Source organism: Equus asinus, chromosome 15, assembly GCF_041296235.1.
Source record: "Equus asinus isolate D_3611 breed Donkey chromosome 15, EquAss-T2T_v2, whole genome shotgun sequence".
Lineage (NCBI taxonomy): Eukaryota > Metazoa > Chordata > Mammalia > Perissodactyla > Equidae > Equus > Equus asinus.
In genome coordinates this window covers 5,104,301-5,118,059 of record NC_091804.1, presented here as the reverse complement: position 1 = coordinate 5,118,059, position 13,759 = coordinate 5,104,301, and the positions used below count along the sequence as shown (strand labels likewise).

General features: G+C 43.5%; 1 protein-coding gene across 3 annotated transcripts in view; it reads left to right on the top strand.

Annotated features, from left to right (window-relative positions):
* The window catches only part of CFAP61 (cilia and flagella associated protein 61), a 295,450-nt gene that overhangs the window by 274,474 nt on the left and 7,217 nt on the right, over positions 1–13,759 (top strand). For 2 of the 3 annotated variants that reach the window (XM_070485505.1, XM_014855816.3), the window contains one exon: positions 6,595–6,685. The exons of the other annotated variant lie outside the window; for it this stretch is intronic. In XM_070485505.1, coding sequence (XP_070341606.1) covers positions 6,595–6,685 — 91 coding nt within the window. The remainder of the gene's footprint in view (positions 1–6,594; positions 6,686–13,759) is intronic. 3 annotated transcript variants of the gene reach the window in all.

The following is a 13,759-nucleotide window of genomic DNA, read 5'->3' as shown; positions in this document are numbered from 1 at the left end:
AGTTTGTTTGATTTTGTCAATATAATAGGCTGAATGACCAGATGAGGATGGGCTCTGGAGAAGTCTGATCAATTGCTTAACGATTGGACCATATCGACCAGAAGTGGTTAATTCAGTTCCACGAGTCGACATTTCCCAGGGCTTCTGAGAAAAGTGTATTATTTGCAAAAGTGATGGAGAATTTAAGTCCCCCCAGACAAGCCAGGCCAGCCATTGGCAAAATGAATAGAGACAGTAATGTCTTCTGTTTGGGCCTGGAGAATTTGTGTAAACATTTCTCATGGCTGTGTAGAAATGATTTTGGGGATGTTAACACCCAAATCCACACAGCCGCTTCCACACCTCATTGTCGCTGCATTCTTCCCTGGCATTCTCTCCTGAAGATTCCTAGGCAACTAGCTCTGTAGGTTACTCAGTGGCTCCTGTTTGTCTTCCCTTGTTTAATATGAATTGGGAAAGAAGTTAGTATTTTCTAGTTTTTAAAAAAATTCACACTATTCATGGAAATAGAAATTTCCCGAAAGGGCATCACTAGTGCTGATCATCCATAGCACTTGGGACCCATTAACACAGTCCTGCTCCCCGGGCTCGGTGAGGATTCCAGTCCTCCTCTCCTTGGACTGGAGAAGGGAGGAAACTAAAGCACAGAAGTAATTCAGTTTGGGGGAAAAAACTACACCTAAAACTTTTCTTAAAGTAACACTTCTTTCTAACATCCTTATATCAAAAGGAGACAATCTTCGTTTGACTCAGTGTTAGCATCCATTGCAAAATGAGTTTGGTGAAATTGAGAGCTTTTCTGACTTTAATAATGCAGGCTGCCCTGTTTCTGGGATGACTTAGGGGAGGCTCACAGGGGTCTGTGCCACTCTAAATTGGGTCGCCACACTGGTGCAAAATCTCCCCATGGAGAGGAGGGGCAGCGGGCTGAGTCTGACCCCTGCCGTCACCTGCAGATGTCTGCAGGAGCTTCGACCCCACCTGCTCCTAGGAGCGTCTCTCGAGGCCCAGCCCTGTGCTGGAGGCTGTGGGGACCCAGAGTGCATGGTGTGTAAGAGAACATGACACGCACCAGGTTAGCACTCCTGCAAGGTCAGAAGTGCCCCATGCAGTGAAAATGGCGCAGAGAGAGTGAGTGGGAGCACCCAGCCCAGGCATGAGCTTTGAGGAGGAGGTCTGTGTTGGACTGGAGCACTGGGTGGCACTGGGGAGGATGCAGGCACAGGCTGGGGTCCTCTGGGCTGCAGAGACTGTGCAGAGCCCGTCAGGCAGGAAGGCCCAGGTGGAAGGTATTTGGAAGAGCAGGGAGGGGGTGAGAATCTTAGACCCTCCACAGGGAGGGGCCAGCGAAGGGAGCAGCCAGGCAGTTGGGATGCGGATTTGGAGTGGGAAGAAGCCTGAGCCAGAAGGAGACTCAAGGGTGTGCCTGACGCCACTTGAGTCAGCTTCCCCCGCCCACCCCCTCCACCCCCCCCCCACAGCCCCCCCCCCCACAGCTCAGAGCTCCCCAACCTTGCCCCGGGGCAGAGGAGGACCCTGGAAGCTCTGCACCCACAGCTGGTGTGGAAGGGAGTTGACCCTGGCTTCCCAGCCTTCCAGCTCCCGTGCAGCTGAGATGGTCTGTGTAGGAAACGCTCAGCTGGGTGCCACTTGCCATTAAGGTTGGTGTTGTGCTTCCCATGCAGTGTTGGAAAAGAAATATAATGCAGGCCCTTTTCACTTTTCCATAAGGGGATTAAATTTGCCTGCTGTTGAATGGAATGCCTAGGCTCCTGATGGAGGGGAACGGGTCCTGACTGCCCTGCTGCTGGGGTGTCCTGGCCCACCAGAGAGGGTCTTGTGCAACGAGGGTTTGCAAACCAGGACGCTCAACATGCAACTTCGTCTTGTCTGCAACGAATCTGGTTCTGAAATTCTCAGTGAAAAAACCTCACCTCAGCTTCACAAACGTTCGGCTTGGGAACGAAAGCACGTGGAATTTTAGCAAGTAAATTATAATGCCTACGTTTAAAAATCCCCCCAAAAGTCGTAGCCCCTTGCACATTATAGAAAACAGAAATGCAAATAGCTTTCATCCTAAACTGATGCCAAAATCCAGCACCTTAGGAAATCAAAACCTGAAGCCACTGGTCTGAGGGGCTGCTGGCAAGGGTGGGGGGACAGTGTTTGTGTGGGAAAAATTCTACTCTGTTTCTAAAAGAAACACTAGAATATAGGGTAATGAAGATAGTTTATGAAATGGTTCCACAGCCCCATTTTCTCTAATAAAAATCAATTTCCTAAAATGTTAATGTGCCAGGCATTTGGAGGGAGGGGAAAGAGGAGGTGCGCAGGGGGCCCCAGGGCCGTGGGACTGCTCCATGTGTTCCTGTAGTGCTGGATACAGGACATGATGCATTGTCGGAACCCAAAGAATGCACAACACAGCAAATGACCCGAGTGTAAATAAACCGCATGCCTTAGCTAAGAATAACATATCGTAGTGGCTCCTCAGTGGTAACAGAGGTGCCTCGCTGATGCAAAGTGTGCATGCAGGAGGCTGAGCAGCGATGGGACGCGGGTTCTGTGCTTTCGGCTCCATTTTTTCTGTACAGCTAAATCTGCTTTAAAAATAAAGTCTATTAATAAAAGAAAAAGCTAATTTGCCGGAAGCAAACAAGCTCTTGGGGAGTGTGGAAGTGAATTATGGGCAGGGGCTGAATGACGTGGGGGCCGTGAGTGGCAAAGGAAGTGGGCGCCCTCAACACAGTGGTCGCTCCGAGGTCATCCGGCGAGCCCTTTGAAAACCACCACCAAAATAAGAGCTTCGGTAAGAACTGAGGGGAAAAACTTGCAAGTAAGATTCTTTGCTGCATAGATTTTGGAGTATATTTTTCCTTCCTATCAGAGGAACCAATTCCTTTCATCATTATCCTAAAACACCTCATTTCCAACACTTGCCCTACAAGATAGCAGCTGCTTCCTGAGATGGAGATGTTGCTAATTATCCACCCACTCAAGACCTGGCCTGAATCCTTTAAACACAGCCGACCAAGGGCATCTTGGAAACTGCAGATTATCTGCTGGTCATTTTCTTCCTAAATTCTATTCAGTTCTAAGTGCCTTCTGACTAGAGTTGCACTTGGAATGGTGACCTTCCAGTGGGACTCCTGCTTCAAGGATCGACTGAGCCTGAAATCCTTGTTTTTCCCCTGGCTCAGGCTGTCTCTTTGTACATATTTAGCTTGATCCGTGTGGCGGGCTGCGAGCAATCTGGTGTTGCAGACAGATGTGCAGAAGCTGCTCTCCAGGTGGGAGCCTGCACACTTGTCTTGGCGAGGCACGGGCTCTCCGGGGGGCATGAGCATTGTCGTTTCATGACCCCTACGGAAGTGGCCCTAGGGACCACCCCTGAAGCTGTGGTAAAATTGAGATGGAGCCTTCAGAAGGTAGCTTGTCGATTTGGTTTCTAGGGTATCGTTTGATTATCACACTTGCTTTAACAGAACCCAAGAGTTCTTTCTTGAGACAGAAAGAAAATCCAAATAGAGCTCTATACACCTTTCTCTTTTATAAATAAAAATGGCAGCCATAGGAGAATTCCAGGAATCTCGGTTGCAAACAGTTTGCTACAGAGATTGGCACTTTCTGGACAAGGGTCCCAAAATGTCTTACCACAGGGGGCTGTGGTATGGAGTGGAAAAGAGAGAAAACTTCAGGTCTCCTAGGTCACTGCTCTATAAACTGTTCAATGTCCTGTGATGAGAACAGGGGTCCTCAAATGTGCAGGTACCATATCTGCTGGACGCTGGTGCGAGAGGCTAGGGAGAGTTTCAAAGGCAGCAAAAGAAAGACTTTGGAAAAACATCCAACTTCCCTTCTCCCTGCCCCCCCAGCACTGTGCAGACAGGCTTAGCAGCTTTATTTTCAGAGGATTAAGGGCCACTTGCTTCTCCAGCCATCTGTTTGGCTTCATGGACAGAGGCTATGGGAATGTGGGTGTTAGATGGTGGGCCAGAGCCCGAGGTGGGCAGCAGTGTGACCTTAAGGGAAGTGGGCTTTCCCCAGATCCCCCTCTTTGAAGCAGACAATGAAGAGTCACTGATGGGTGGCACTGGGAAGGCCCTGGGCAGTGAAGACTGTCTGAACAGCACCTGGGTTTTTGGAACAGGGCTGTGCTGGCGTGAGGACAGCAGAGACAGAGCTTATGCCACCTAGAAGGACGTGGCTGTAGACCCCCAAAACCAAGAGGGTGGGAACTCCTGGTGGTGCCATGGAAACACACACAGGGCATCTCAGCAACTGAGGGATGATAGCAACAAATCTCAAAGGGCCCATTGGTTTCTAATTTAGGGGTTATGATAGTTTCAAGATTTGCACATCCACAATTCCCTGAAACTTTTCTAGAAGCTGTTCAGACCTAAGAGGCAGGGACCATCCTGGCAAAGTTGTGCTTGAGTGTCTGGACTTAGGCTATTATTGATGCTTTGGTCCAAGAAGCTACACTCTAAGGAAATGTATCAAAACATCACCCTATTAAGCGGGTCCCTCCTGAGGCAGCCAGCCCCGGCCCAGGACCATCGCTCCAGGAATTAGATGGATGTTGGCTGTTGGCCATGTTGTAGGGGCCCAGAATCCCAGCTACAAATCCCACAGACTCGACTCCATTCATTCAGGATTCAGTGGCCTTGAGTGACTCCAGAGCCGAGCACTCCTCTGACAGATTTCCATTTAGTGCCCTCTGACACCCTTGGCCTTCCGTGCTGCAGGGCTCAGTGAGACCATCCTTAAAGCCTGGTTTCACGCAGGGCTTTCCCGCTGTTCCCAGCGAGGCTCCCTTTTTCCTAATACTGCCCATTTGGGGGCATTTTGTAGAGTTCTGTTGCCTATTTATTTAGCAGAACTTTATTCTATATTAATGACAGACCAATCAGGGCCAGGCAGTATAGAAGAATGTATACAGTGCAATGCACATTCTTTCACCTATTCATTCATTCATTATTCCTTCATTCATTCAGAGAACATCCATAGGGCCTGTTGTGTGCAAGTGCTGAGCTAGATGGCCTTGGAGATACAACAGGTCTGCCTGGACTCCTGCCTCTAGGAGCATCCTTCCCCCATCACCTCCTGAGCTCGTCTCCTGTCACTCCCCCTTTGTTTACTTCCACTCTGCCTCCCTGAATGGTCTGTGCACACGCACACTCCTGCCTCTGGGTGTTTGCACCTGCTGCTCCTTCTCTCCGGAAGGCTCTTTCCCCAGATCTCCATGTGGCTCGTTCTCTCCTTTCCCTTGGGCCTTTGCTCACTAAGACGCTGCCTTAGAGGTGAGCCTTTCTTTGGTCTCCCCTGCCCTTCCTTGATTTATGTTTTCTCCCTAAGCAATTCTCACTATCCAACATGCTGTATATTTACCTATTTATCCCTTGAATATAAGCTCCGTGGTAGCAGGGATGTTTGTCTGTTTTGGTCCCTGCTGTTTCCCCAGTTCCCAGAACAGTGCTGGGCACATAAGGGGTATGGAGGAAATATTAGTAGAATTAATAGTTGGATGAATATGTGACTGGAACGACAAAGTAGGGAGTTAAACATGAAATTAGGTCATAGTTTGGTCAAGCGAATGGGTGATAGGTACTCACTGACATAGCTGAGTGCTGTGCTGATGGTGGCACAGACTCTTGTCATTAGACTTGTCTTTTAATGGCTCAGTGGTCCCTGGGACTCATTACCTCCTTCCCTAAGAATTAGCTTTAAGTTTCGGAAAACAAAAGGCGCCCATCGGCACATGGGCACCAGTGTTTTCCTCCCCTGCACACATGTAATATCCATTAACTGAAACGGGAACAACACTCAAGTCCAGAGGCGAGTGAAGCCCACACAATCGACATGTCTCTAACCCTGAAGAAGGCAAGTTATCTGTTCCAAGACACTTAATGTTAAAATAAAGTAAGAGTTAAAGATACTAATAAATGTCCTTGATTCTTCCAAGAATGCATCAAATTTTCAGCCATCACCTGTGAATAAAGGATGGCCACGTTGCTCTGCATGTAAGAAAGCATTTGTTCAAACAGTTTTCAGTGAAAAGTTAGCAAATAAAAACACTGAAAGAGCTGCTCTCCTAAAGAGATTCAATTAAGCATCAGTGCAATTGTACGGAGACCATGTTGCAACACCAAGGTGGCCTGTTTTTCTGGTCATTATTAATCCAGAAACCTTAATGATGAACAACATTTGTGTTATTGTCTACCCAAATTTAATTTGTTTATGCAGCAGTTCAGTTAATCCTGCAATCTGGTTTTCTCAAACGAGGGCAGATAATGGAGACATCGTTCTTTACAAGTCTTCAGGCTTTTAAATTCTGATAAAATCAGGATTCTTCACTGGGTCTTGCCCCAGCTCTGAATTAAACCACTTTAAATGTAATTATGGAACCTGGCCTTACATCAGGAACATCCATTTAAAAAATTGATTGGTCAGGCTGTTCTACAAGGCATTTTATGAGCAAACGATTGCAATGGGGCCAGAACTGTAATTTATAAAGGCAAAAAAGCAGGTAAATACTTTATTAGTGGTAATGAGAGGGTTTCCAGCTAACTGAATCCTTTCTTTCCTCGCTAGCTACTTCACGGAGCCATGGTGCATGGCCCTCTTTCACGATCGTTTTATTGATCTCAGGAAAGAGTTACACCAAATCTTAACCTCCAAAGAGGTAAGAATGATTAATGGATATGTGGGCTATTCCTTGCAAATTATAAGCAGTTTATAGTTGTTGGTCATTTAGACTTTTCCCTACATTCCCTCTTTATGGTTTTACTTTTAAAAACCAACTCTACTTCATATAAACTATCTACAGAGCGTGTAAACATAGACAGTGAGGTTCCAGGGAAAGAGGATTGTTTAAACCCTTTTATGAGGGCAGGTGTCTTTTTCCTTTTTGCAAGTAACTGCATTTTCATTATCAGCTAACGGTGTTGGCTGAAAACTGAGTATGAGTTGTATCTTCTTGCCCTCAAGAATGAAGATTGCATTCCTTTAGTTTCTGACCGTATTTGTCCAGCCATGCTTGTGGATTTTCTAGATTTCTAGAAAGCAAAACCTCTGGAGGAAAAGCCTGCAGTGGGGGATGGTTCTGGTTTCTGCATTTACAAATGGGAAGGCCGCAGGAAGAGGGGGTGCATCCAGTGGGGTCTGCCTCTAGCTCAGACTCCTGTGGAACAGGGACTAGCTATTCCCACCTCAGAGAGCTGTGGGAGAGTAATGGAGTGCAAGCAGTGTGTATATATATAAACAGTAATTCCTTTTCTCAAATATTAAGATGATATAACCCATTTCATTTCCCTTTCTACCTTGTCTTCAGAGAAGTAAAGAAGTTCAGTCCCATTAACTATGATATCCTAGAGCTCAGTAGATCCATTTTTATCTCCCTCCACATGTGGAGAAAGAAATAACAGACTATTGCCTACAACTGTTATTATAAATAATTTCAAATCTATATACGACATTAAAAAACAAGATCATTATAAGATATCTCAAATCCTTTTATGTAAGTAAGAGAGGCACAGATTATAAATCCACTGGTACTACATTTAGCTGTGACTGAAGCCAAAGAGTTCCCTACCAATGTGAAGTTTTGTGCAGTCAAAATGATCCTTCAAAACCCTCTAAGAAAGGTAATAATTATAAACATATATGTACCTAACAACAGAACCCCAAAATATATAAAACACATGTTGATAGAATTGAAGGAAGAAATAGTTCTACAAAAATAGTTGGAGACTTCAATATCTCACTTCCAATAATCAATAGAACAACCAGATAGAAGATCAGTAAGTAGACAGAGGACTTGAATAGTACTATAAACCAACGAGATCTAACATATGTATAGAGAGCACTCCATCCAACAACAGGAGGTACATTCTTCTCAAGTGCACATGGGATGCTTTCCAGGATGGGCCATATGTTAGGCCATGAAACAAGTGTCAATAAATTTTAAAAGATTTCAATCGTACAAAGTATACTCTCCAACCACAATGAAATAAAACTAGAAATCAAAATCAGAAAGAAAACAAAAATGCACAAATTTGTGGAAATTGAACAACAGACTTTTAAGCAACATCTTTGATTTTAAGAAAATCAAATGGGATATTAGAAATACTCAGAGACATATGAAACTAAAAACACGACATACGAGAACTCATGGGATGCAGTGAAAACAGTTTTCAGAGGGAAATTTATAGCTATAAATGCCTACATTTAAAGAAAAAAGTGAAGATCTCAAATCAGTAATTTAATTGTGCTCCTTAAGGAACTAGAAAAAGAAAACCAAACTAAACCCAATGCTAGCAGAAGGAAAGAAATACTAAAAAGTTAGAGTGAAGATAAATGAAATAGAGAATAGAAAAACAACAAAGAAAATTAATGAAACCAGAAGTTGGTTCTTTGAAAATACCAACAAAGTTAACAAAGCTTTAGCTGGATTAAGAAAAAAAGACTCAAATTACTAACATCAGAAATGAAAGTAGGGACATTTCCACTGACCTTACAGAAATAATAAAGGATTATAAGAGAATACTATAAACAATTATATGCAACCCAGTTAGCTATCCTAAATGAAATGGACAAATTCCTAGAAACACACAAACTACAAAAACTAACTCAAGAAGGAATAGACAATCTCAACAGACCTGTAACAAATAAAGGTATTGAATCAGTAATCAAAAACCTCCCACAAAGAAAAGCCTAAGACCAGTTGGCTGCACTGGTGAATTCTACCAAACATTTAAAGAAGAATTAATACTAAGACTTCTCAAACTCCTCCAAAAAAATAAAAGAGGAAGGAACACTTCCTGGCCCTTTCTATGAGGTCAGGATTACCCTGATACCAAAGCCAGGCAAAGACATCAAAAGAAAAGAAAACTACAGAACAATATCCCTTATGAATTTAGATAATCTTCAACAGAATATTGGCAAACTAAATCTTGCAGCATGTTAAAAGGATTATACAGTATGACCATGTGAGATTTACCCCAGAAATGTAAGAGTGATTCCCCATATAAAAATTAATCAATGTAGGGGCCAGCCCTGTGGTGTAGTGGTTAAGTTTGGCACACTCTGCTTTGGGGCCGGGTTCACAGGTTCTGATTCCGGTTGTGGACTTACTCCACTTGTCAGCTATGCTCTGGTGGCAACCCACCTATAATGTGGAGGAAGATTGGCACAGATGTTAGCTCAGGTCTAATCCTCCTGAAGCAAAAAAAAAAAAAAACACAAAAAAAAGATGAAGATTGGCAAGAGATGTTAGCTCAGGGCTGATCTTCCTCAGCCAAAAATAATAATAATCACTGCAATACACCACATTAATCAAAGGAAGGGGAAAATGCTATCATCTCAACTGATGCAGAAAAAGCATTTAATGGGGGAATCTCGTCAAGATGGCAGCGTAAGCAGACTCTGGACTCATCTCCTCCCACAAACACAACAGGTTACAACTATTTTTGGAAAAATTACCCTGGAGAGAAAACTGGATAAAAAGAACCCCCACAACAAGGGACAGTCCTGACTAAGGAGGAAGAGGCAGAAATTCCTGCTGGAGAGGAAAAAAGCCACCTTTAGGAGCAGCGGAGCTTCTCAGCTGGTGAGGTGGGAGCCACCCTAAGGTACGCAGCCCTCCCTGGAGGAGTGAGGTCTGGAGTGGGGGTGATACTGCTATAAGCATCCTTCAGACTCAGCCCAACTGAGACGGGGGTCTTACTGTCTGGTTTTGCTGGTTATTAACTGCAGTGAGGATACCCTCAGAAAAGCTATCAGCTGAAAGCCGAAAAGACTCAGGTCTTAAAGGGCCCACGCACAAACTCACTCATTGCAGCAACCTAAAATCACCAGAGAGAAGGCTGACAGTCCTTTGGTGAAATGAGACACACCTGGTGGGCTCTGGAGGCACCTTGGTGAGAGGAGGGACCTCTCCAGAGACTGAGACATTGGTGGGGGCCATTGTTCTGACCTGGTCCAGGTGTGCTGACACGACCCTGGTGGGAGCCATTGAGGTTAATCCCTTGGCCAGTTAGCCCAGGGGTCTGCCACACCCACTAGAGCACAGATTTAATCCAGTTCAGCCAGGGCAGGCAACCCGCCCTAGGGACCTACACCACCTAACAGCAAGCCCTCAGGCTACTTTCAGCCTGCATTGACTGGGTGCCTTGATCCTCTACAGGCAGGCAAGGGTGTCTGCCTCTATGGGGCAGGGCCTGTGTGAGGACCAGGTGAACTGTGGGGGGCATCGGTGGAGAGGTGGGGGCTTCTGCAGTGTGGCGTCAGGGTATGCTCCAGGGGGTTGAGAAGTGTGCACCCACCAGGACTGTGTTGGTGGTGTGTGTGGTCCTGTCGGAGGTGAGGCTTATCAGTGGCAGAAGACCTGTGCTTCACAAATAGCCTTAAAAAGGATCAGTCCCACCTTCCAAAGCCTGAAACAATTGAGTGCTCCCATGCCTAGGGCCAGCCCCACTCAGCTGCACCCAAGAGAACTGACAACAGCCTTGTAGGGCTGAGGCCTATCACAACTGTAAGCCCCTGAGCCTAGCAACCAGCTACCTGGGTACCAACCCAATTGAGAGGAAAACTGCAATAGGAGTGTGCCGATAGACTTTGTAGCCAACAGTGCTGAGGCTCCCCAAACTGGATTTACAAACAGCTGGCCAGGGAAGGAAAGACTAGACTCCCTGGGTTCCTGCAGTGGGAGCAACCCTGCCACAGCAGAAGGACACAAGTAGCCCACAAAAGGGTCACTCCTGGGTCTTCTGGACTGGTGATGAGAGGGAAGCACACTCCTGGGCCTCATAAGACATCTCATACATAAGGCCACTTCTCCAAGATCAGGAGACATAGCCGACTCACCTAATACATAGAAATAAGCACAGAGAAAGAGGCATAATGAGGAGACAAAGGAATACTTTCCAAGCAAGGGAACAGGACAAAACCCCAGAAAAAGGACTAAATCAAACAGAAACAAGTGACCTATTCGACAAAGAGTTCAAACAAAATATCGTGAGGATGCTCACAGATATGGGGAGAAGAATGGATGAACACAGTGAGCACATCAGCAAAGAACTGGAATATATTTAAAAAAATCAGAAATGAAGACTACAATACTGGAAATGAGAAATTCACTAGAGGGTCTCAGTAGCAGAGTAGACGATGCAAAAGAACAGATCAATGAGCTAGACGAAAGACTAGAGGAAATCACCCAAGCAGAACAAAAAAACGAAGAAAGAATTAGACAGAATGAGAACAGTCTAAGGGAACTCTGGGACAATATCAAGCGTGCTAACATTCGGATTATAGGTGTCCCAGAAGGAGAAGAGAGACACAAAGGGGCAGAAAATTTATTTGAAGAAGTAATAGATGAAAATTTTCCTAATCTGAGGAAGGAAACAGACATCCAAGTTCAGGAAGCACAGAGAGCTCCAAACAACATAAGCCCAAAGAGGCCCACACCAGGACATATTATAATTAAAATGTCCAAAATTAAAGACAAAGAGAGAATCCTAAAAGCAGCAAGAGAAAAGCCACAAGTGACATATAAAGGGAAGCCCATCAGGCTATCAGCAGACTTCTCAGCTGAGACCCAACAGGCGAGAAGAGAATGGCATGACATATTTAAAGTGCCAAAAGGAAAAAACCTACAGCCAAGAATACTCTATCCATCAAGGTTGTCATTCAGATTGGAAGGAGAGGTAAAGAGCTTCCCAGACAAGCAAAAATTAAAGGAGTTTATCACCAAGAAACCAGTTCTAAAAGAAATGCTGAAGGGATTTATTTAAGTGGGAAAGCAATGACCACAAATAGAGATTTTAAAAAATTATTATCAAAAAAACAAAACAACAACAACAAAAAAACAGGCAATAAAATCACTTGTAAAGGTAAAAATATAGTAAAGGTAGCAGATCAACTACCTGTGAAGATAATATGAAGGTTAAAAGACAAATGTACTAAAATCACCTATTTCAATGATAAGAGGGTAATGGATAGACACACACTAAACAAGAGACTACATATGATTTGAAAAACATAAAATGTGTGAGGAGGAGAGTAAAAAAGTGGAGATTTTAGAAAGAGCTCAAGCTAAAGGGTCTATCAACTTGATATAGACTGTTATATACGTAGAATATTAAACAGGATCCTCATGGTAATCACAAATCAGAAACCTATAATAAACAAGCAAGAAAGTAAGACGAAAGAAATCAAACATATTACTAAAAACAGTCATCAAACCACAAGGGAAGAGAGCAAGGGAAAAAGACAGGAACAGAGAAGAACTACTAAAACACCCAGGAAAAAAAAAAAGTAACAAAATGGCAATAAATCCATATTTATCAATAGCTACTTTAAACGTCAATGGACTAAATGCTCCAATCAAATGCCATAGGGTGGCCAACTGGATAAAAAAACAAGACCCATGTATATGCTGCATACAAGAGACACACTTCAGACCTAAAGATACTCACAAACTGAAAGTGAAAGGATGGAAAAAGATATTCCATGCAAATGGCAAAGAAAAGAAAGTGGGGGTAGCAATACTTATATCAGACAAAATAGACTTTAAAACAAAAACTGTAACAAGAGACGAAGACAGGCACTACATGATGATAAAGGGAACAATCCAACAAGAAAATATAACACTTGTAAATATCTACGCACCCAACATAGGAGCACCTAAATATATAAAGCAATTATTAACAGACATAAAAAGAGAAATAGACAGTAACACAATAATAGTAGGGGACTTTAACACTCCACTTACACCAATGGACAGACCAGCCAAATAGAAGATCCATAAGGAAACACTGGCCTTAAAGGACACATTAGACCAGATGGACAGAAGATATATACAGAACATTTCATCCCAAAACCAAAGAATACACATTCTTTTCAAATGCACATGGAACATTCTCCAGGATTGATCACATATTAGGCCACAAACAAGTCTCAATAAATTTAAGAAGATTGAAATAATACCATGCATCTTTTCTGACCACAAAGGAATGAAACTAGAAATCAACTACAGGAAGAAAATCCACAAAAATGTGGAGATTAAATAAAATGCTACTGAACGACGATTGGGTCGATGAAGAAATCAAAGGAGAAATCAAAATATTCCTGGAGACAAATGAAAAGGAAAATACGACATGCCAAAATCTGTGGGATACAGCAAAAGCAGTTCTAAGAGGGAAGTTCATAGCAATTCAGGCCTACCTCAACAAAGAAGAAAAATCCCAAATAGACAATCTAAAAGTGCAGCTAAAGATACTGGAAAAAGAACAACAAACAAAGCCCAAAATCAGCAGAAGGAAGGAAATAATAAAAATCAGAGCGGAAATAAATGATATAGAGACTAAAAAAAATACAAAAAATTAATGAAACCAAGAGCTGGTTCTTTGAAAAGAGAAACAAAATTGACAAACCCTTAGCTAGACTCACCAAGAAAAAAAGGAGAGAAGGCTCAAATAAATAAGATCAGAAGTGAAAGAGGAGAGATTACAAAGGACATCTCAGAAATACAAAAGATAATAAGAGAATACTATGAAAAGCTATATGCCAACAAATTGGATAATCTAGAAGAAATGGATAAATTCTTAGAAACATACAACCTTCCAAAACTGGACCAAGAAGAAGTAGAGAATTTGAATAGACCAATCACTAGTAAGGAGATCAAAACAGCAATCAAAAACCTCCCCAAAAATAAAAATCCAGGACCAGATGGCTTCCCTGGTGAATTCTACCAAACATT